Source organism: Dendroctonus ponderosae, unplaced genomic scaffold, assembly GCF_020466585.1.
Source record: "Dendroctonus ponderosae isolate FM_Combo_2020 unplaced genomic scaffold, Dpon_F_20191213v2 Dpon_F_20191213_11, whole genome shotgun sequence".
NCBI lineage: Eukaryota > Metazoa > Arthropoda > Insecta > Coleoptera > Curculionidae > Dendroctonus > Dendroctonus ponderosae.
In genome coordinates, this window is record NW_026017213.1 from 7,614,597 (window position 1) to 7,639,486 (window position 24,890).

Here is a 24,890-nt window from a genome sequence, read left to right on the forward strand (position 1 = left end):
GTCGCCCAAACACAACGATTTGCACCCCTAATAGGTGTTGATAGCTAAGTATTATTTTCCCAACTTACGTAAACCTTTTGCTAGTGCTATTAGTGTTCGCTTCTCTCATCTAGTCGTAACGAACTTTCTAATCTTCTCAGTGTTGCATGAGTGCTACGATGTTAAGATGCCCGCCCAAAAAGCGCCTGAAGTTAGACAAAACGTGTACACAGGAAAAAATCGTTTTCTTCAGCTTCACAGTTATTGAGCCCGGAAAGTATATCCTCGAGAACTTAAAGACAATGCCTCAATGGCATAGTACGGGGGAAGTAATTCAATCATAAATGGAGGGTAGATGGGGTAGGCGAACTGTTTATTTTGTTATGGAAGCGAGCGGCCAGCGGTAATGTGCTAATTAAAGCAAACGTAAGCTTCGTTAAGTCGATCGCCTCAGGAAGCAGTAGCAGCCAGCTGGAACATAAACTCATAAATGATGGAATAAGGACCAACCAATATCTGGTGGTGATATGAGAGATCTACGACGAAAAGTGCACTTGATATTTAATTTTTTCGAAATTATTAGTTATGGTTAATCATAAAATACTCTATACATGTACCACCTGCCGTCCTTACAACATATTGAAGGCTGATTGACTGCGCCAAGATCCAATGGAACAAAACCAAAGGAAATGTCGAACTGCATGGCATCGAGCTGAATCAATAGCGGTCTAATACATGTAAAGCCCTCAGCCAGGTAATCTGCCCGTACTTTTTGTTACCTCAAACCTTTGTTAAGTATTCCCGAAAACTCGGGAGCTTCGACTATTTTACGTCGTGGATAATTGAAGACAAATGGCAAATGCAAATTCGTAAGTTTATAGGTCTTCTTCTCTACCCGACACATTTAATCCACACAACTAAAGCCGGTTTGACGCCGCAATTTTTAACTCAATCAGTTTTCAATCGAACATTGAACTGAATAACTACTCTAAAGGTTAATTCTTTTTAGATACAGGATTAAGTTCCTCCACTACTGTTCCTGCGCTTATTCGCAAACTCTAGTCCGTAACTTGAAGTTTACTCAGTTTAAACAGGTGACTTTGGGCAAAAGTTTCTCTGAATCGATGAATCGTTTAGTGGATTCAGTTTATTATAATGTAGAAAATTTCCACCAGCTTCACTCACTTTTATGCATTATTCAATACTGCGAGAAATAAATGGCTATTCTTATACGTGCAGAGTGGCAGGAAGGCAGCGAGCTTCAACTTTTCATGAAGCTTGTTAACATTCTCTAACATTTTAGAGTGTTCATAAAATATTCATCTGTTTTATAGGCACATACTTTTAATATATCTATTAGCAAATAACCATTTTCAGGCAACGCAAAATGCAAAACAATCTACATCTGCAAAAAGGCAAATAAGCCTTGTAAATGGATAATGTCTAAGTTTCATTTTCCAGGACCCCTGAGGTGCGATATTCTAGGAATGCAATTTAAGAAAATGAAAATTTTTTCACAATATTTTCCACTAGAATTACTTGCTTTTTATTCTCAGTAGGTGCTAAAACAAGAATTGGATTGCCATAATAGTTTTACGGGAGATTCAATTGGTTTGATTGCCTTATGACGTGTATTCTTGAATAAGAAATAAACATTGTATTTAAAGTGATTTTCAATGTATGTACAATATTAATTGCACATTTCCCGGTGACTATTTTTTACTCATTTGCGTATATTTACAATACAAGCAGCACTTTTTGGACTTCGTCTTAGTGGCTTACTGCTGGGCTTTAGCTACAAAAAGCTTCAACAATTTACCCAACTCAAGCAACTGAAATCAGCTCAACGATTCCAGTTTCGGGCATCTGAGCAGCGAGTTCCAAACAAGAACAACAAATTACATAAACAAATTGTTACGATTACATGGGCAGAGATGTCTAAGAAGTCAAAGAGTCCTGATCCTTTAAGCAGTTACCGTGTAACATTATTAGGTTTCTCCGTATTTGCTTTGTGGAATTTCTGTTAATCTTTTTCCTTTGATGTAGAACATGAGGGGTGGTGCTTGTGTGATGAGTAAATACTGTTTCTCGTCGAGAAAATGCGAGGGGTGAGATATCGGTTGATGGAAGAGGACAATGCAATGAAAAAAATATCTACTAAATTACGACATTTTTAAATGTTTTCGTCAAATTGTCGCCAACGAACAAAAGCAACGCAAAAGTATGATCTTCCGCCGGTTTCTTAATTAATCAAATCGCGTGAAAGGAATCTAAGGTGTGTGTTATGTTGGTTATTGCAATGTTAGAAAATTTTCTATTAAGTCGGTAATATTCTTATAGTATGACCTTTCTTTCTCATTAGGGACTGTATTTCTGCTTGCCTTGTTTCTGCGATTGTCATTTTATGCAGTACTTCCAAATAGTATTTTACGGTTCTCCCTAAAGTGTCATGTGTTAATTTTTTTGTGCCGCACTCATCTAAGCATTAGCAATTTGAGCCATTAAGCCCTATCTGAATCCTACGGATCCATTGGATGATTTCAATTAAAAAAACATATTTTTTCCGCATTTCTTTAGCCGGTTTCCTCGGCATGAAGCTTGTTCTTTAAAATGGATGGCAGATTAGTTTAGTATAATGGCAATATATCATGCTGATGCAAACGGGAAATTTATTTTTAATATAAACGAAACATATATTATTTTGATATTAAATGACGGCCGCCAGTATAGAAGACAGAATGAATGGCGCAACCGGTATGGAGGTTTGTCGCGAGTATGCTTATTCAATGTGCCTTTTCATATTTTAAGAAAAATAAATGATCGCTTTGAACTATCAAAGACCAGGATTTTGCAGGTAGAAATTCAGTTTTAAATATTAAATGGTATATTGCGTGTGGAAGTTAGATAGTTAATATGGCAACGACGTATTTGATGAATTTCGAATTAACAAAAAATACTGAACTCATACAAAAGTGAATTAATTTATAATAAATCCATACATGGATCTCAATGCGATCATTTTATTCCCATGGTCGAAAAGTGAGTCAGTTCATGGATTTTGGCTCTCCTACGACATTACAGACCGCACACGCAAACCAGGAAAGCCATAAAACTGAAACTAGAAAACCAATCTCTCCTCGTTAAGCGAACGGTATACATACAAGTTGCAGTAAAGCTAAAAACAAATAAGATTTTCGTTTGATGGCTTTTTGGAAATCGGTACGGTCGGATCCTGAAAACAATGAATACTTAATCCTGCAGTTCGAAATTTAAATTGAGCCCGAGTCGGTCTTGATCTTTTCCAGGGTGGAGCAATGTACACTTAAGACAATACCGATTGATTTGAAAAACGAACTTTAAGCGGATTAAACGGTGTGGATGAAACGGTTCGGGAAATTGATTTTGAAGTAGGAATAAATTGCGAAAGAAGCATTTTGTCATTTGACCCTATTTATTCCTTTAAAACAGTTTAGTATCATTGAATCTCCTTCCATTATTTGCCTTTCGGGTCAACGCAACGTGTTATGGACACATATAATTCACAGTATATTCTATATACATGTATAAAAAAATCGCTTAGCAGTGCCGTTTATAGCAAACGCGGGAACTGATTTATGCTTTGTGCCGTAAAGTAAACCTAACGCAATTTACAAATAGCTTTCCTTTGGGTTATGCTAATACCCTTATAATATGACTCTGTGAGGCTGGAAGGAACGGGAAAGAAAACGAAAATAGAATAGTTATTTATTCAGCTCCTTTCAGGGGAAGGATATATGGTCTCAAAGGATAACAAATCCAGTCCGGCACGCACCCTTGGGCATTTAAAAGAGATTGGTTCAGGGTCAGAGTGCTGAATTCAACACTCGACTTGAGAATTTAATGTAATGATTTTGAACTGAAGAATTGACGTGAAATTCAACTATCAAAGCGTGCAAATCATCATAAGCTTTACTCAATTTTATTAATCATTTAAGAGCCCGTTTAATATTTAACTTGGAAGTTGAGTTGACAAAAACTTCCATAACCCTCGGACGTTTGCCAACCGCAAATCCCTGGGTACAAATAATTCATTATTCAAATGCTTTCGCCTAACATGTTTAAAAGGGTTTTATGATTCCCGGACATTAAGCTTTCATGTCGAATAAATTCGTAAATGTGCGAGCGTTTATTTTTAAAGTTTTACTTTAATTAGGGCTCGTCCATGAAATATTTAAATTATAGGTGCCTAAACATTTTAATTGAAAGGTAAAATCACCGGCCCACGAAAACTACTAAAAATTATAGAAAATTACTGAGCAAGGAAAATCAAGAGTCGCCTATAATCGAGTTAGACAAGCGGTTCTTTTGTGATTTAAATGTTAAGTGCCCTTACTTAGCGAAAAGACTAGCCATGCTCAGATTATAATCAAATCAAAATGTCCTCACTTAAGGCGCAATTTTCGGGTTAATATTTAGATCGGCTTCCTAGAAAATCAGGCTCAAATTGGTAGCTAATGCAAATTTTTAGAAGAGCTAATTGTCAAGTTTGTTTTTATGTAACAAATAGTGTGTTTTTGAGAAGAAGATTTTCCACTTAGCTATTAACTATTGTAATTTGCATCTTGCCATGTTTCACGTCGATATATACTTTTATTAAAAACGTTGGTGGTCTACAGTACCTATTTCAAGTTTAATTACTTTAACATTTTGCCACTTCTAAATTATCGTGCAAGCTCCAGCTTTCAATTAGCTGAAGTTGAAAATATCATAGTTATAACAGAGAATTTTAATGTGAAGAAAATGATTAACGAGCCAAAGAACCCAGATACTCTCTGATTCACTTTTTCAAAAAATATTTCCAGCTAACATCAATTTGAGCAAAATAAAACAGTGAAATCGAAATGTCATTTTCCATAGACGTTTCCATTAAAACAGATAGACATGTTGTGATTGAACAAGCTCCAGAATTTATTCCGAAAAGACATCTGTATCAGTTTTATTGAAATATATCTGAAATATGCATATAAAGTCCCCAAAGACTCCGGATTTGCTGTCCGAGTGCGCCTTTATCAGTCCAGTGTTAGCTAAATTGAATTTCCCTTTTTGCATTCTCCACATTTTCAATTCGTGGAAAATTGAAGTGTACAAGTTGATAATTGTCTTTTCCAATAGCTGTTGGCCATATTAGACTATGCTGGGTGATTTTATAAGAGTTTTTGTCTTATTTTCTAATTTGTAGTACTAATTCTACATACTTGGATATTCCAACAATTTCCAGCATCTGTACTGTCGGCTCGAGATCCGTAACATCGAAACAAAAATTTCAATTGAAAAATCAATAAACTGAAAAATGTCACTCCGGGTGAAAGTTTTCCTTGGAAGTTTGCATTTCTAATCCCGCCCGAATACAAGAGCTTTATTGGTTGATAATAAAACAAAGCTCTCGCATTTGCTTAAACTTTAGGGTTCCCATGCAATCGCTAATTCTGCTTAATATTCATGAATCAGTGAAACTTTTTGGATGAAACACAAACACTCGTTTGAGACTACTTAGCAAGTTTTCTCGTTGTATACGTGCTTTGGCTGTTATAATTTTCTCCAGTTATATTTGAGAAATTCATAAGCAGTTGTCTTTTTTGAGCAATATTAAATACATTTCTATTGTTTCTCTAATATGTGGTCTACAAATAAGAAGCGTGCAATGTCCAGAGCTCATAATGTGGGACACCAGAATGTCTCCAGTTTTTTTTTCTAAAATACTATTTATTCTTGTGAAGAAAATAATCAAACAATTCATCTTAGGTTTCTTAATTATGTAGCCCCAAAATTGTATAATTTATTGCCAACTATAATAATATCAAAAAATAACTTCAATTTGTTTAATAAAAAATCCAGAGAATATATTACTATACACAGGAATACATTTGTTCAGATACTTTCTCAATAGTTGAGTTCTGGGGAAAATGTTTTGAGTTGCTAGTTTTAGGTAAGAATATACATGTATGCTATGTGGATTTTGTTAACCAGGAGAGAAAATAAAAATAGTATTACTGACTTAAAAAAATTGTAACCTCATGAGTACATACAGGTACAAGGTATCTAGGTACTCTAAAAATAATTTTTACATTATATGAATTGTAAATTGACAAATAATTTTCTGTTAACATATCTATATTTTTGAATAAATTTTGAATTTGAATTTGAATTTTCACACATTTCTTATTAGACGATTTATAGTCATTCAGTGCGACCGACTAAGCAACTTTTAATTATGTACGAACATTTACTGTGATTAATTATTAATAACATGGCCGGATATGATGGATCTAGTCTAATGAGAGATAACAAGTCTTTGTGCATTTTAATTAAGGTCGACCATCCGCATAGAATAGCACTTGTTCTAGTACGTTTTATTCAAAGGTCCATTCCTTGGAGTATCAATGCAGATTTGCTCCAGCGAGGATTACATCAGCCCTGAATATTTTAAAGTTTTTTCGGTTCGGAGAATATTTTTATCAGTTGAACTACGTTTGGTGCTCCGAGGTCCATCCTGAAACTATGACGACGATCACTAGACAAATGGAATGCCCGAAACTGTACAACTCAGTGCTTCTGTGCTTGTCCCTTATGGTCTGTGGGGAACGGCAGTTTCATCGGGGTTGCACGCTTTGCTTCCATCTGGTCAGTAAAGGATAAATTAAATTAGGCGCATTTCGGGGACAAACTTGCAAACCTCCTTGATTCATTATTAATTAGATTCGAATCGGACTCGCCTATTGTTTAAGCAGTGTCACTAAATGTTAATGTTTGTGTCTACGTTGAATAACCGTTTCATTTTAAATTGGGTAGCAGCATGTTGAATAAAAAACATTAGAAGCAAATTTTCTTGCCTTGAGAATTTTATTGGCCTGTATAGGTAAATAACTTTCTATTAAGCCTGGCAAGTAACGTAGTAAATGAGTTACTCATGGCTCTTTTTATTGCTTTTATCAATCAAAGTGTTATTGGAAATGTTTGCAACTAATATTGACTCCTCAGTTGCTCTGTATGGACGAGTCTAAGCCGCTTTATTTCCAAGGCAATAAACTGTAGAATGCAAAGGTCTAAGGCAATGCAGGGTGTATTTTTGGAACAAGTGTTGAACTTGTAACATCTCAAACGTTAATCCGCTGGTCCTAAACTTACCTGTACTATGAACGATTCATTTTAGAAATAGCTAACCATGATTTATTTTTAACCACAGTAGCGACAATAGGACCAAAGCTCCTCCCATCCGCCATTATGAGGCAAATCTATTTTGCTACAACAGATCTCTGCTGTGATCTTTTCGCGTTCAATTTTTATTTGAAATGGTTGCTATTATATAAAACATTTAGTGATTAAGTTAGAAACAAGCGTTAAAGATGATTTTTTCTGTATAAGAAATGCCTCTCCTTAAGAGTTAAGCAAGTGGAATCGAGATGCAATTCAGCACTTGATAAGAATTGTTCTCCGCAATGGAAATGCAGTTTAGCTTTTCAGTCTTGTTCGTTTTTCGTTATAAATTTAACGTGTTTTTTAAAGCAAGTCTGTAATAGACCCACTTGTAACGATTGCTGAGTATTGTCCCAGGTATTAAAACAGATAAATCAACATATGTAATGTGTTTCTCTTACAATATTAGGTTATGCGAAATTTACAAATCGTGTGCTTACCTACAATCAGGTGTTTAAATTCAAAAGGATTCACACATAGACAACCCAGTATTCTAAGACCCACTCTAATTGCTGTTTCAAATAGTTAAGTTAAAACACAATTAACACTACTCAAACATGTCCAAAGTTAACAATCAATGACCGAAAACTTTATTTTCACAAATATTTTATTTAAATGCTCTAAATTTGACTGTTAACAAAAACTTATGATCTTATTTATTACTAGCAAGTAATATTTCATTGCTCGCAAACTAGACCAACTGTTCAGTCTGTGGTAAATTCATTATGGGAACACAAATATAATATTGTCCAAGGGTTGGCCCTTAATGGTAGGATTGACATAACTCATATATGGTACCTTATAAAAAAGACGCAAATATGGTACCTTATAAAAGTCAGCCAGGGTCAGTAAGGGTGATAAAACTACAGTTAAATGTACAAAATGGCGGTCCTAGTCACGTGAAGTTCTTAACCAATAAAAAAGTGGACTAACCATTGTCACCACTGTGATGTATAAAAACACTGTACTAATAAGTATTTTGGTGTGGGGTTTGTTGTTTAGTCAAAAATCTTTAGAACAATGATATTAGCTAAACAGGTAGATAACAGAATGATTTCGTATTGTAATCAAAGAATGTCACAGCCTTAAGTACACAATGGAATTGGACATTCGACGGGTCATGGAAATATTGAAAGACAAAACAATTAGTATTGTTTCATTGTTCCTCGAAAGTTCCTGCTCGTTGCAGAATCTAAATCAAATAAAGTGGTAACAAACTGTTGACAGCTCAATAGAAACACATTAAATCGGTTGCCGCCTTCCATGTATGTAAAAACCTCGATAAACAAATTTGACTGTGATGACTTTTGGAACGAGCCGAATTCAACCAGATGAAATTGAAAGCTTTAAATACAAAATTAAAACACATCCAATATTTCTTTGTAACTGATGTAAAAAACAAAATAAAGCAGATGTCATATAAAAATAATGGGCCTAAAAATATAAAGAACAAACAATAGAACGTTCCATCTTGTCATCATTTTTTTAATTTATGATATTTCATAAAAAAAGGCACCCTTATGGCCTTTCTGCTGGTAGTCTATGTAAATAGAAAATGAGTTGTTATCTTTAGCACCCGTTGGGAGCAACCCACTGTGACTTTGTGTGACACGTTGGGTGATTGAGTCAAACGGGTGTTGTTTATTGTGATATGGGGTGGTCTATTTGTGTTTAACTGGAGTACACAAGATTTTATAACAGAATAATTGTCCCTCTCTCTCAGAAATGCTATTCTATATAGCAATTACTTTGCTAAAGAAAAAATACCATAATTTAAACAAACATTTCACTTTTATTATTACATGGCACCAAGAAACCTTTTTTATTTTCATTCAAAACGATGCTGGTAACGACCATCGAGAACGCAGATATCTAGGGTACGGAAACGGACCCAAGAACTTTAGAATTTGCACAACATTATAAGAGGGCCAGTTTCACTATCGTAATTGGACCTTTATTGATCAGTAAGTCGTTTAAGTACTCGGGCTCGTCAATATATCGACTTAGAGAAATGGAATGGTCTACGTTAAGAAGTTTTATCGCGAAACGACATTGTTACAGTTCTATGTGGACAAGTTGTATGAGTTACTTAGGTTGCTTTTTGTAATGTTTGAAAGTATTCAAACCATATACTTATACATTTTTCTTGCACATAACGGTATAAATAATCGAGGTAAACCCATTAAAATTATTGCTATCAAATATGCATACTGCCTGTATTCGTGTTAAAGTTGAGTATCTTCACATGCAAAATTGAATTTCTTCGATACATAGCGTTCAGCCAAAATGTTTTTAAATAATGATTTAAAGCGTTTGTCGTGGCAAAAGATGCGAAGCCATAAAGATACAGTTTTTCCGATTCAGATACAAAATGGATTCGCCTACTGAGTCGGCTCGTAAACACTATTCAATATTAAGTTTTACGATAACGCCAAATTTTACTAGCGATAAATTGCGTCGTGCCTGAGAAAAATCCTTAACACAAAACACAGATATTTCGCATTTGCAGAACAGCCTGCTGCAAGACGTGCCACTTAAATTTTGTTTTCATATACATCACACCGCGGGCAAACTTCATTTCAAGATTGTCATTACGTCAAGAAAGTTGTTATATAAGTACAATACAGAAGTAAGTACTGAGCAGAATCGAAAGGGATAAATTATGCCACTTTGAATACTTGGATCAAGAATGCTGAAATTTAGTGAAGGAAGCACCAAACATCTAACCTCAGTCATACTTTTAAATTTGCCAGGAAATGTAGTAATCCTTCACCTATTCTCCCAAAATATTTTTTTGGTACACTGATATTATCTACTTGTAACTGGATGTTAAGCTTTTATCGACAACACATTTTAGGTGTTCCAGGCTGTGTTTAATTAAAGGAAATTCGAACGCACTAAAACCTTCTTAACGGCTGATTTGAAGTTTTGTTTTAATCGAGAAAAGTTAACATTTATTTTGCGTTGGGACTTAAATCAACAGTAGATGCTCGAACACCACCGCCAACCTTCTTTACTGGAGTGACTTTCGAAATATTAATTAAGGGTGTTGTCTGTTCACTTTTTGGAGGTCGTGAAAGTACGTGATCAATTAAACCGAACTCCATTGCCTCCTTCGGAGTCATAAAAGTGTCCCGCTCCAGACTGATCTCCACCTTCTCTAAAGGCATGCTGGTGTGCTTTTCATACAGTTGATTGATTTGCTGCTTTAGCTTGAGTATCTCTTCGGCTTGGATTTTGATGTCTGTGGCTTGTCCCGTTACGCCACCCGAAGGCTGATGAATCATAATCCGGGCATTGGGCAGCGAATTTCTCATACCTGAACGAATTACATGATTTCAATTTTCATTTACCAAACTGCAAGTGCTGTTGTTAAGGCTGTGTGTTACCTTTTGTGCCGGCTGCTAATAGTAAAGACGCCATGCTACAGCATTGACCAACACACCATGTGGATATCGGAGGCATGATGTATTGCATCGTATCGTAAATTCCTAGACCCGAAGTTATTACTCCACCAGGTGAATTTATGTACATGTGAATTGGTTTAGAGGTAGATTCAGACTGCAGATAGAGCAGCTGAGCTATGGCGATGGAGCTAGTGACGTCGTTTATGGGGCCCATCAGGCAAATAATTCGCTCCTTCAGGAGACGCGAATAAATGTCAAAGGCTCGTTCGCCCTTTCCAGATTGCTCAATGACGATGGGGACATGATGGAAGGGAAAAGTTGCCATGTTGTGCAAGGATCCACGGTTGAATCCACTAACCAGAAACAATTTTGAGCAAGCGGCTAAAACTGCTTGAGACATGCTTCGTCTTGACTTTCAACGGTTTTACTCTGAGAAAATTTGACAGAATTCAACAAGACAACTCATATTGACAACAGATCAAATTGATTATTGTCAATTAAGAAAAATGACAGAAGAAAAAAATTTATAGAGAAGTTTGAACATCGAAAATTGAAACTCATAAAGAAACAGTTGTGTTATACATTTTATAATAATAATTTTGTTATAAAATGTATTATACAAAATTGGCGTGTTCAGTTTTGAGCAAATTTTCATCCAAAACACGCCATCAGTTGCTTGATATAAACAATTAGCTATTTGCGGTGCGCATTTAAATCGAGATGTTATATGCAATTAATTGATAAATTTCCAGCAAGCTTGAAAAATGCTTCGTTAAGAAGAAAATAGCTTATGTCAAGTGAACAGCCTTTTTCATACCCATTACTAGTTACCATAAATATTCACCGATATTCTGACACGATTGAATTGAAAACCAGCTACTGGTACATTTAGAAAAAATTGTGAAGTTTAGACACTTTATTTATGGCACTCGGCCAGTCTTCTAGAGAGGCATGAAAGCAAATCTTTAAGACAGTATCTCTTCGCACATTACAATTATTGCTGCAGTTCTGAAATACAAAGTAGCATACAAGAAATATTTTGTTTGCACGAGGAAAAGTACCAGTTAAATTGGTAAATGCATCTACTATCTCTAATAACAGAAAAATACAAGCTGCATATTCACTATAATTAGTACGACATTTCGACACTCGTACGATCTTTCACCACACACTTGGACATTGGATTTCTACCCTATAATTAGTACAAACGAGTAACATTTTGTATTTCATGATCGAAATTTTAATTGGTAATTTTCTCTACTTTATAGCATACTTTACGAATGTATGATTGCGGTTTCATTAATGAGTTTCTTAAAACGGAGTTTTCTTTAGTTATTAATTGAATTTAGAATTTTCATTCGAAAAAGTTCTATGTACATATTCTATGTACACACTTTCTTTAGATATCATCAACTTTAAGTTATTTATTATAGACTCAAACACTCTATATTTGCATATAGAAGCGACTCTAGACTCAAAAGCTATGTGTTGAAAAAAAACCATACACATCTTAAAAAATGATTTTTAGCAGAAGAAAAGGAAATACCACTAGCTGTAGCCCTAGTGAATAATTTGGTTAGTGCGAGACGTTTCTTACTCATCATACTATACGACCGTATGACTGTCGTTTAATTATAATCAAATGGGAAATGCAATGCATGTAAAATCATTAATAAAATGCATATTTTTTAACCAATTTTTCTAAGTTTAACAGTATAAGAAGAATGTCATGGCTCAAAATCTATCGAATCAACCATTAAGCTAATTTAAATTCGACATGTACATACGATAAAGCTCTGAATGGCCTAATCAAGAATCATAAAAGGAAACTTTTGACTAAATATTCAAATAAGCAGTTTGAGTCAATTTTCGATCTGCAAGTTGGTGGGAAACAGTTTCCTGGATCGACCTTAGATTTCTTAATTCCACACCGTTTGCCATTTTCAGCAATTTTCAATCCAATCATTTGAAAACCCATGTGTTACTAAAATTTTAAAACTGACACAATTGTGCCATGAACTCGAAGCCCACTAGCTAAATCCTCAAAAGTGTTAATAGAAATTACTTCAATGGTGGATGTCATCCAAGCGCGAGCTGACTACTAAATAAAAGGCGACAAATGAATAACTAATTAACATTTTTATAGTCTAATTAAAAGATCGTATCGGAGCGAGGACGAGCAGCTAAAACGTCCTCGATTTAGAAGCGGATAGATTGATTCGTTCATTTTGGAGACTCGTATTTTGAATTATGATCGACGAAAGAATAACCTATTATTACCATTAATAAAATAAGTTATAGATTTATTTAATCATAAACAACTCATTACTTGGAAAAAGTTTTGTGGTTCTGGAGCGTTCTCCAATTTAATCTGTTTAACTGCAGCGATACAGACTAATCGGAATAATGGACTTGACTTTTGATGGGAAGGATTTCATAAGCAGTACCCTCTGCACATATAACTAAGCAGTTAATACCTTTTTATTTTTTGCGGGAGCCACAACGATATCCATACAATCTAGTTCAAGTGAAACTAACGAGAGCAGCCGTGAAATCGGCATTGCTTGAGGCGGATTGTGTATTTAGAGGCGCTCAAAGTTGTAACATTGTCAGAATATAATAAAACTAATTGCGTATGGCGTGCTGCACGTGACCCATAATGGGGAAAGGCATTGCAAAGTCCGGAAAGGCCTGTAGCGTAATCATATCTGAGTCGTAATGATGGCAAAAATGCGACGATTTTCTGTGGATATGCAGTCCCATTCATGTGTAGTTGGTTTTGTTTGACGTAAAACAGTGTAAAGGAAATAATGTCTTTGTTGCTGCATGTTACGATTCTTTCGCAAATAGGCATTTTAAACGAATAAATACTTCCAGTTTTATTCCAGTAAATAACAGTTTTGCGCTACTCAAATTAATTTCTTCTTTCTTCTTCTCTAGTGTTTCCTGTCTTTGGATTGTACTAGGTTTACAAGTATAACTTGGCAGAGCACGTTGCACGTTGTTCACACATCTATGTCAAATTCAGTCCTCTCATCAAGCATGAAAACACCAAAACTGGGATTCATATGAATAAATCTTTAGGAAAAAAGAGGAAAGAAATCACAATTGTTAAATGTACCGTTCAACCGTAGGTAGCGGTGCCACGGATGAAAAATAAAAAATAATCGCTTTATGATAATTCTATTTTTCCGTTGTGGAAAAATAACCGGCTTTCCTCCAGCCTCCTGGCAATTCTCTTGCGTTCGAACGACAGAAAAACACGGCTCAATTTAGTCACAAATGACTTGTGTGCGTTACGCTCCGCCACATTCTTTGTGATCTTTTTTTGCATTTAAGTGGCATAAAGAGCACCCAGCGATGCGAAATGACCTCCACATAGCTGCTGATTTTCCGACGCGTACATTAGATTGGGTTATCTACGCTCTATTAAAAAAAAATGGATAGAAATAATATTCAAATGTCGTTTGCAAATTACTCATCAGATGTATTTATATAATACAAGGGGAGCGACCCGTGGCGGAGCCCACGTTGACCTGTAGTTACGTGTGCAATTTTTCTAGAACATTCCCATGGATCTCATCCGAGAGGCAAAAACTAAAAGAGTTATTATGCCAGGAAGTTACTCTCCAATAAACGAAGAAACATACAGAATTTCAGCCTTGTAGCTCGGTGCTATCATGGTTAAATTTGGAGTTTTTATGGACAGGCAAACAGACATATATTCATTTTTATATATATAGAGATTGAGAAATTAATTCGTTTTTATTTGGTTGTAGTAGATGGTGCAGTAAATTTCGACATAGTTGCATCGTATTGAAACAAATTCCTTTCGCTATGAAGGTTCAGAATAGGGCTCATAGTTTTTTAATATCTGAAATTCGAATATTCGGCCAATCACCAGAACACAGTGACGTAATTTTATATTTATTTGCAGGAAAGTAAATTATTATTTTCATTTGCTTGTAAATATATTGATATTTGTTTAAATGCTTGTAGAATATGAATCATTTATTTTATGAAAGTATACAAAGTGCATATAAAGATATTTGCACCTTGTGAGTTTGATAATGTTGGTGTATTCGAGTATTCGAGTATTCGAATATTCAGATATTTGAGTTATGACTACACATAATTATTCGTCTTTTGAATATTCGAATATTCGAATTCTCGAATTATTCAAGTTTGATTCCGAGCCCTAGTCCAGACTATCCGTGATGATTCCAAAGTCTTTTAGAAATTGAAAACCCTGTTGCAAGACCAAATTAGCGCTGACTATATGATTTAAAGTTCCCCTGTCTTGTGAGACCCTGAAGGTCCATGACGAGATGTGAGTGCGGATCGGTCAGCCCTTCATAATACGACACGTATATTGATTTGTGTCACGTCTATTTGCAGAAAATGGTTGCTGGGACGATTACTGGAACGTTTTCGTTTCGGACAAGCATAAATTGATTGTGCTAATAAAGTAGGGAATGAGCGAGGCAACCAGAAAACATATTATTACAGACACGCCTATATTTTGACAAGAAAAGTCTGCTTTATTTGTCCTACTTCAAATTGCATCTTCCAACAATATTGAATTAAAGTTTTCAGCTGAAGAAAATGTATTCTAGGATCCCAAGATAAATTATACTAAAATTTTTAAAACGGTATAAATCTTTTATTCCTTACGATATGAGATAGTTTCATAGTTACATTTGGAAAGTTTCCGTAAAACTTCAGGTTTTTAATACGCCCTGGCGTACGAAAAATTTTAATCTACAGCCCGAGCGAAGCGATTTGTATTAGGAAGCTCCCATATTTATTCTACGAGATGCATGTTATTGAGGATAGGTTTGTGACGATTAACAGAACGGAATATCATTCAAGCACAAAAGTAAATTGCTTGGAATGCTCAGACAGCTGTACTTTATCCGTAGCTGGGCAAAGTGAATTTAACTCTAGAAAAAACCCGCTGAAAGCTTAGCGGTATTGAGGAATTTGTTGCAGTCGAGCGATTCCGATCCAAACAAAACCGCCCAAAAGATTAAAAGTTTAATCAGTGTATGCTTAGAAAGTTTAATTTGTTCATTGATTGCCTCTTTCCGTCTATATGTATTTAATCTGATTTCCACGCAAACTAATCTTTTAAGTCCCGCTCCCTTTCCTTCTCTCCCTCTGAAGTAGACCTTCTAATACAAAGCAATTTACTTAAAAGTTGTTATCGCCAATTAAAGGCTCTGATTTGATTTGCGGTTACATTTACACTTTTCAAGAGCCGAGTTTGTGATGTGTTTTTTACTGATCCCTGGTCAAACTGTACAATGAAAAATAAATCGAACGCACGCTATTTCCGTCCGGCATTTGACTTGAAGAACAGCACTTGAACATTTATCTAGTTTTGGTAGACCTTTTCACAATTAAAGCTTTCGAATGCAATGTTTTTCAAAGGCTGTAAAAAGAACTAGCTGGTATGTATATGAAGTAGAAGCTACTGCTTGTACATGCATCACTTTGTTAGGCTCCCAAAGACATTTTCAGCACAAAGGTGACACGCACACTCCTAATACACTAATACGAATAGTGTATTCTACAACTGTCATAATGGCTTACATAATCTGGCTAATAAAAGAACAATAAAAATTACCGAAATTTTATATAAAATGCCTGTCTTAATTATACGAAGTTCCTGAACAAAATAGTCAACTCATGTTTCAACACTAACAGGACTCCATTATTCTTCAACTGAAAAAGAAGCAAAAACTTGCGCAAAACTTACTTAGTTTTACAAGTGCATATAAGGCAGCGCTCCAGTTCCTTAGCAAGTTATTTAAGTTTCTTATTTCCTTTGTGAAACTTTTATTCCAACCGGAGGCTATATGGTTCAAATTAACGATGCCCTAATAATTTTAATACACACTCCATTTTCATAATTAATTGAAAATATTATGTTACTCTCATGGAAATTCCCATGTAAGTTGCGATTCATTAATTACTTATTTTGCTAGTGAAAGTTACATTAAAATGGTTTGGAGCATACCATTGTTTTTAAAATAATTAACAGGCATCGTATCACTTTAATTCGCAATAAGCATTATCTGATTGCAAGCGGGCATATTTAACGTAAACTTGTATTAAGTTGTTCCTAATACCTGTATTTGTACAGTCTTCCGTAACTCGAATGTCGTGCCAAGTTTTAAGGAGTTCGAGTTAGTTTAGTAGTGAAAAGTTTTATTAGCTAGTGTTTGCGCATTTGGAGACACGCCGTTCTAGCTATGTTCTGATTCGTTTTAATTAATGATGTTTTATGCATATACATATATTTGGGTGAATCTGGTGTTCGGCCAGTTTCTTCAGTGTTACACACATAAATGTAACAAATTTAGCATAGTATGATTAGATCGGAATATCGGTTATACCATACCTATCTTAATTTCTGCTACTTACCTAGCCCGGCCAACTCCGACACATTCTAAGCATGCCAGATTAGAATATTTCTTCCGCAAAAATTGAAACTGAAGAAAAATGTCAGCAAAATCAAATTGAACTAAGCAGGCGTCGAGCCGGAGGGTGCGTGCGAGCGGAAACATTATTAAATTGCCGCAATGGGGTTTTTTATGCACTTTATCCTGCCCCGCAGGGGTGTCTGTCTCACGTAGGGGGCTTCAAGTGCAAGGGGAGTAAAGGCCCATTGTTAGATGGATTTAATGAATTTTAGCCTTATTGTTACTTGTGGCGTAGTTCGACTAGAATGTCATCAATGTCTGCTTGAATTACGACTGTTTCGTTTTTAAGTTCACTGAGAACTTTGAGAGGTGTTAATGAAGCAAAGAGGGGCAAGATAATAGATCTAAAACGATTTTATAAGGCTTATAAGAAGACTGGACGATATAGAATTTATTTGCAAACAATTGATTTTCATTCAGCAATTGATTCATGAATTTATTCAGTAGCAGTCCTTAGATGTGCAACGAAGTCAACATCATGAGCTTATTATTAAATTTATCTGAATATTGCTGCTGTTTAATGGATACTGAAAACACCATTTGAAGTTTTGGGAAAATTTGCAATTTTCAGGATGCCACTGAACAGGAATCACTTTTAATGTTTCGGAATGAAATCAATGTGAAAACGAGAACAGTATATGCAGTGAGTTTGCATGTAAATCTTCACATTTTATCATGCGGTTTTACTGATAATAATAAGTCCAGTAGATCTATAATGCTTGATGAACGTGAATAACCAGATATATAGTTAATGTTCAAAAGTAATTTTTTTACAAAGGTTCCGGTGCATGTAGCAAATCGCACTCACACTTCTCGTGTCTATGAACAAAATGTGCTACCGGATTATCCAAAGCCAGGTGAAACTATTTAAAGTTATCGCAGGAAAAGTTAGATTTTGCAAAAGCCATTCTTGGAAAATTTAAATCTACCACTATCTTTGAATTACCCAACTTCAGCCTAACTGCCCTAATCTAACACTATTCAGTGTTTATTTATTGCCCCGGACGGAGTATGTGCAGACGACAAAAGAGCAGTTTAGACTCTAAACTTTGTACTAATGATAGCAATAAATTGTTTAATGTTAGAATGGATGTGTTTTATATATGGACTGGATGGTTTTAATGACAATTTGGTGAACATGAACGCACATGTTTGGCTGCATGCACTCAAACGAACAAAATTATATCATTTTAAAATGCATTATAGAAATGAGCGCGTTCTAGCTTCAAAGTCCCAATTTAATCAAAACCAGAGGGTCGCTAACGCCGAATGTACACTGATGAAGAAACTTTCCCGTACGGAACGATATTTTCATGTAAATAGTTGCATTTCATGTTTAGTTTACTGCAACACATGCAGCAAAGTGCCGCTTCTTAGCGATTCCTAATTTCATTAGACGCAACGGAATTTATATGGAAATTACTCATACCTTTGATGCTTAGAGTAATGGAGGTATTTTGCAAAGTAGCATTTCWAAAGTTAGCAGTTAGCAGTAGATTTGCACTAGAGCAAATGAGGAAATGAAATAAGAAAGTAAAAAGATCAAATTGTTCGATTTTTTCATGTCTGTRGACGAACCAGTTCCAAAGCGTAAAAATTTAATGTCTCTTTTCCGTCTCTGGAGAAAGTTTTTCAAATGTGCAGTAGTGAATAACGAAAGGTCAATAGAATGTTTGTGCAGCTCGAAACGAAATCCAGATTAAGATGAAATTTCCATATGAAACAGAAATCAAGCTTTGAAATATTTATTAAGTAGCTTTAGGAAGTCATGTACAATTTTTATATTATAGTATATAAAATAGGGTATATCTACCCCGAAAACGTTTTTTTTAACGACCATGACAGTCCAGTGAAAGCGGGATATTTCAAACAGTAGTATTTTAAATAATCAACCGATGAATTTCGGAGTTTAAGGAGCCATTTTCAGTATTAAACATTTTTAATCATCTGAACCATTCAATATAGCATAGGAAAGCATAAGAATAATAGTTACAAATAGACAGACAAATTGTCAACAATCTAATCGAATTAGAGTCTCACCGTTTCGAACTGTATCTCCCACATCTACAATGACGTCTTTAACATGTGCATACGAAGGAGCCACCAGAAAATTTTGCATTTTCATTGCCTCTGAAAAATAAAACAATAACATTAGTTAATATAACTTGACAGTGTGATTACTGAATCAGATATACCAACCTATAACCAAGAGTTCTTGACCTTTCATCACCCAGTCTCCTTCTGAGCATAATACTGACTTGACCAGCCCCGACATCGGTGCTCGCACTTCATTGACCTGGTCTTCGTGCAGCTTTTTTGGCATTAGCCTCAGATATTTAGAAGCTTTTCTTGAGAGAATATACAGAGTGTATAGGTTGCCCTTGTATCTGAAACCGTGTGATGTAATAGGCGGGGCGAAAACCATTTGATTCACGTCTATTCCTACATTATCTGATATTCACCGCCAGCGCTCTTTGCGAGCAATTGGAAAACGCGAGTTTTGCCATCCACTGTTGGATTGATAATAAGCTCAGACAATTTCATATCGTTTTTGTCTATGGAAAATGTGGCGCTTCCCGCAATGTCAACTCGAAATTGGCCATTCGTCTGGCAGACGTCTACATGGAGCTGTTCTTGGTCGAAGTTAATAAACAAATGCCAGCTATCCTGCTCTTCTACGCGTATCTGGAAGTTGGGAATATTGATCAAGGAGCGACTCCTTAGCTCATTTGCAACGAATAAGGCTGCCGCAACAGCTACCAGTTGACTTCTGTCACGTTCCTTCAGGCTAAGTCCTTTGAATCCCTCGGGATATGTATCAGGCAAATAGTTTGCGCTAATACTACCTTCGTGAAATGTGGGTTGGCTCAGGATATCCCGCAAAATAGGTATATTGTGACTGATTCCTCTTATTATGTAAGAATCCAATGCTTCGATACTCTTTTGAATGGCGTCCTCTCGGGTGTTGGCATGACAAATCAGCTTAGATATCAACGGGTCATAGTGCATGTTGATTTTGCTGCCTTCATTAACGCCACTGTCACAGCGCACTCCTAATAGATGCTGAGGTTCTTGATATTTGTAAATCCTGTAAGTAAAAAGTAAAATGCCAAGCCGCTATTTGTGACCACAAATTTTAAAATTCAGAGATTTTGTCACTAAAGCCTCTTACCTGCCAGTGCAAGGCAACCCGAAATTTCTATAAGGATCCTCTGCATACACCCTACTTTCTATAGCCCACCCATTTATTTTCACATCAGCTTGAGTCATTCTCAATTGAAAACCATTTGCCACTCTGAACATTTCCTCAATCAGATCTATGCCAGTTATACATTCGGTCACTGGGTGCTCCACCTGCAGCCTGGTGTTCATTTCCAAAAAATAGAATTGTTTGGCTCGGTCCATCAGAAATTCAACAGTGCCGACTGAGAAATAACCCAATTGCTTGCAGAACGCCACTGCTTGCTTTCCCATGTCTTCTCTTTTTCCTTCATCTAGAAGTACACTGAAAATAACTCCTACTGGAAGCTCACATTATAACTGCCGCGCCCACTACCTTGGAGCTTCTTCGATTACTTTCTGGTTCCTACGCTGAATGCTGCATTCTCGTTCGTTCAAGTGAATAACATGGCCGTGTCGATCTCCCAGTATTTGGATCTCAATATGTCGAGGATTATCTATGTATCTCTCCACCAACATGCGATTATCTCCAAAACTGGAGATCGCTTCTTGAATGCAGAGTAGGAAGACTTCCCTAACAAAACAAAAAGACAAGTTTTGATTGACAACGAAACTGATCCAAGTTGGCTTGGATATTAGCAAGCTGCGGAAACTCGTGGTTGATACATTTTTGAGAATCGCCGTGTCCGGTGTGCCAAGTACAAATGTTTATCCTCTTTAGCCCTGGCCTTATTTTGAACGCAGGAACTGTGATTCTACCTTACTTCTAGGTCGTTTCTGGCAACTCTCATACCCTTGCCACCTCCACCTGCAGCTGCCTTAATCATAACAGGATACTCGATGGCTCTTGCAATGTGAATACAATGATCTGCATCTGTGACGATGCCATCAAATCCAGGAATAACATTCACGCCGGCCGCCAGTGCCGTTCGCTTTGACTCTAGTTTATCGCCCATTCTGGAAATAACATCGGCGGATGGTCCTATAAACACGACGTTCTCTGATTCCTGTAATGCACAATCACCATATATAAAAGCGGCGTCACTTCGGAGTTGGCTCTTAATCTTAATCCTTGTCCTGCCTTACTTACAAGAACGGTTGCAAATTCTGAATTCTCGGACAAGAAGCCATATCCTGGATGTACAGCATCAGCTCCAGTTTTACGAACCGCTTCCATAATGTTTGGAATGCTTAAGTATGATTTTATTGCTGAAGAAGGTCCAATAAGGACCCTCTCGTCAGCCAGTTGCACGTGCGCCTGAAAAATTTGTTAATTCAATTGTTAAACCTTCGAAAATCCGCTTAGTCAATTTGGATTACTGCTACAAAGCTGATCAGTGCTTAATTGAAAAAATACGACAAAAACACTAACCGCTTGTGAATCAGCGACTGAATATACAGCTACCGTTTTTATACCCATTCTCTTGGCGGTGCGGATTATTCTGCATGCTACTTCACCTCGGTTTGCTATTAGCACTTTATGGATACTGAGTTCACTTGCATTACTCTTGCAGGCTCTTCTCATTTGAAAGCGGCGCTGGAATTTCTACAACATGTTTTTCTTTGGATTAAAAAAAAATATATTTGAAGCTTGCGCCTTAGACGTTTCAGCCTACCTGCGTCCAATCACAGCACGAGCAGATGTGTTTAAACACATTTTGTTGGCTCTTTGGCAACATGTTTCAGGGCACTTGGATATATTATGTATTTTTGTTGGTAAAACTTGTCATACTGTCGATATTTTCAATTCCTAATCAACATAGCACGAGGTTATCTCCTCGAGTTCACCATCCGTGCTGAACTTGGGCTTTCTCCAGAAAGTTCACTGATTATTCATTATTATCGTTGCACTATTATCAACTGTCGTTTGTTTATTTTCTCTCAGTGCAAAATGTTCTAACTGGTACCAATTTTTTAATTCAGAAGATTGAAACTAAAGTCACAATGAAACATTTGTTGTTATTTCAGTTGAAATTCACTGTCTTCTACACAAGAATAAACTCAAAAGTTCTGACACATCGGATCTGAATAATTTAATTTCCGGTCATTTGCAAATTCCTTCGTGTAAAACAATTCGCATTTCACACGCATAACTTAATTTGCCCATTTTCCGTTATGGCTACTTTACCCTTATCAACTGGTCATATTTGTCGTCATGCTCTGGGCATACGCTGTTCAATAGTTGAATAAGAATCCAATGTTACTGCATTTGAATTATTTAAATTCCACTTCACTTAAACTACCAGTCGTCCCAATTCGATTAATAGTGGCTGGGGATTAGTGGAGGCGAGAGAAACCGAAACGAAACTAAACAATGAAGCTGTTAGCCTGATTACAATGGCTATAACAATTTAGTTTCTGAATGGTGTTAAAAAATAGCCATTATTGAAATTTATAACAGCGGTTCCTATTTTGCCAAAACATTGCCAGCATGTCTGCTTTTAAGAGATTAACGATTTGTATTTTTCTCTTCGCTTCGGATTAAATTATCTCGCGCTTAGTGACAATAAGTGCTGACCTTATTTTGTGAAAACCTAAAAACCTGTAGTCAAGAATTCATCGAACGATATGGACTATATCGGTTTAAAAGGCACATCATCTTGATGTATATTTACATGTCACTCATGGAAGCCAGGTCCGATGCATAATTAAAAATCATGACATCGTCATAATGCTTGACGTCCACCCGGACCTCTTCCAGGCCGATGAGGCTTAATGGGACTGTTCAGGACAAAGAGAGCTTGTTTGCAATTAGCCACGTGTAGACGTAGCTATTATTAATGGATATTTATTGCTAACCGGACGTAACCTGGGTAATTTATGGATAAGCCGGGCGATGTGGAATAAAGGAAAGGCTGAACATATGCTTGAGGTTAATAAGCGTTACCATAGGCTGTCGCAAAAAAATATTCAAAAACTTTTATACTGTTTACTCGTAAAATCGTGCATAATGTTATCGGCACGTTGAACAGTAGCCCAACTACTAAAGCTGCCCTCTTAACTTTCCGTCAGCCATTGTTAAAGCGGGATTAAGGAGGCCTCCCAATCTGGAGATGGCGAGGCGCTGGTGCTATTCTGACCACGGAATATTTTCCAGGATATAATACCTTGGTCCCTTTTGTCCTAATGGATTGTTTAGTAATTGGATCGGACCCAGCCGGAGCTAAATTGGAAACCACATCAGATGAAAGCGCGGATTTTCGAACAATAAAGCGATTGTTGCAGTTTTGTGTTTTTTCTTTATTGGACAAGGCTGGTCGTATTTTGCGAAAGCTGAACTCATGTCGACAAATGGTTGACGAATAGTGAACTAATTAATCGATATTCTGGCTGTCAATGTACTTTTACAAGGGCAAATCTATATACTACTTGATTGCCACATAAATCTAATTACAGAAGACCGGATTTAATCTATATGGCATATTAATTTGATGCGATAAAAGCATTTGCTACACACATTCTTTGTCTCCCCTCAACTAGCACTGTGTTGATATTGAGAATTCGTTTAATTGCAAGCCCCCTAGACTTGCTCTGAATTGAAATGGAAAATAATTGAGTATCGCGCATACTTCCATGACAACCTCAGGACACGGAACTTGATACAAACCAAGCCACCGTCTAGCGATTAGGAAACAACAAGCTTATATGGCAAATAATTGACATTTATTTAGAGAATAAGTATTTTCTATTTTCTGTTGTTCGTTTCTTCAAAATGAGGCTCAAAGTGACCCTTAGACAAAAATTGGATAATGGTATTCGGGTGACGTGCGTCGGCTGGAGTAAAACAGATGAAGTGTACTTAATCAGGTAAATGTGTTCATTTTTTAATCTACTGATAATTTGGCTAGTTGAACGTAACAATTTCTTTCATGGCGGTTAAGTTGTATTTCCACGACACTCTACAGTCGAGAAATACTTAACAATTACCATCGGTACGAAACCTATGGAAGAAGGAATTTCTTTCCTTATATTAATTTAACTATTTATAATATGCGATTTGCGATACCATTTGAGTGCAATTTTCCATTCGGATCGTGACGGATGACTGATTTATTATTTTTTGTTTCTCCGGAAACGGAAACGGTACGAGTCCGTATTAAATTTGGATTAAATTTTCAGCTCTAGTCATTGTTGCATTGAAATTTTAGTGAGGATAACCAAATTCGTTCATGGTCCACATTCACCACTCAACCCACGAAAATAGCTCAGCTTGATCCAAACCTATTTGCAACCGACCTACAATTCCTACCCAGACATGAGAACAGTCTTGGTCGGCATGGAGTCCTAATTCTTATAACATCTTCAGATGGAAAGTACGGTTGCTTATTTAACGCATCCATTTGAATATATTTAAAAAACACCATTTTTTCAGGTTTCATCTAATGAACCGATCCGGCAGAATCGAACGAAGTGTAGATGCTCATAAAGGGGCCATTTTGGTGGGACAATGGAACAATGACGGTACTGGCCTGCTGACAGGTAATTAAAGTGTCAACATTTTATAGCAACTATTAAGCATTGTTGACAAGTCCTGTGTGCGTAATTTGAATGTATCTGTAAAAACACATAAAAACTCTTGACAGCCATTAAACGTTCTGGAAAA

At 36.2% G+C, this 24,890-nt stretch overlaps 3 protein-coding genes and 1 long non-coding RNA gene across 5 annotated transcripts in view; 2 read left to right on the forward strand and 2 right to left on the reverse strand.

Moving 5' to 3' along the window:
- Window positions 1-10,126: 10,126 nt before the first annotated feature.
- Window positions 10,127-11,102, reverse strand: LOC109533149 (ATP-dependent Clp protease proteolytic subunit). Its single transcript, XM_019898399.2, has 2 exons — window positions 10,602-11,102; window positions 10,127-10,531 (listed from the first exon to the last, which is right to left on the reverse strand). Exons 1-2 carry the CDS (start codon window positions 11,017-11,019, stop codon window positions 10,167-10,169), a joined length of 783 nt encoding a protein of 260 aa, XP_019753958.2. The 5' UTR covers window positions 11,020-11,102; the 3' UTR covers window positions 10,127-10,166.
- A 141-nt stretch (window positions 11,103-11,243) lies between these two features.
- On the forward strand, window positions 11,244-12,311 carry LOC125502969. The gene is made up of 2 exons (XR_007280635.1): window positions 11,244-11,691; window positions 12,148-12,311. It is a non-coding gene; the product is annotated as an uncharacterized LOC125502969 (long non-coding RNA).
- A 6,716-nt stretch (window positions 12,312-19,027) lies between these two features.
- LOC109533138 (propionyl-CoA carboxylase alpha chain, mitochondrial) lies at window positions 19,028-22,608 on the reverse strand. 2 transcript variants are annotated; one of them, XM_019898385.2, is made up of 9 exons: window positions 21,904-22,608; window positions 21,660-21,833; window positions 21,378-21,545; window positions 21,047-21,294; window positions 20,664-20,861; window positions 20,280-20,612; window positions 19,554-20,195; window positions 19,307-19,494; window positions 19,028-19,237 (listed from the first exon to the last, which is right to left on the reverse strand). In XM_019898385.2, the coding sequence occupies exons 1-9, from the start codon at window positions 21,964-21,966 to the stop codon at window positions 19,119-19,121; spliced, it is 2,133 nt and encodes a 710-aa protein (XP_019753944.2). In that variant the 5' UTR covers window positions 21,967-22,608; the 3' UTR covers window positions 19,028-19,118. The 2 variants fall into 2 exon arrangements, with proteins under 2 accessions (XP_019753944.2, XP_019753946.1); XM_019898387.2 differs by having other exon boundaries at window positions 21,660-21,848; window positions 21,904-21,978.
- Window positions 22,609-23,738: 1,130 nt separating this feature from the next.
- The window catches only part of LOC109533146 (intraflagellar transport protein 80 homolog), a gene marked incomplete in the record, with an annotated part of 3,917 nt that continues 2,765 nt past the window's right edge, over window positions 23,739-24,890 (forward strand). The window contains 3 exon segments of the mRNA XM_048662506.1: window positions 23,739-24,094; window positions 24,436-24,600; window positions 24,660-24,766. Of these exon segments, the coding sequence (XP_048518463.1) occupies window positions 24,000-24,094; window positions 24,436-24,600; window positions 24,660-24,766 (367 nt within the window).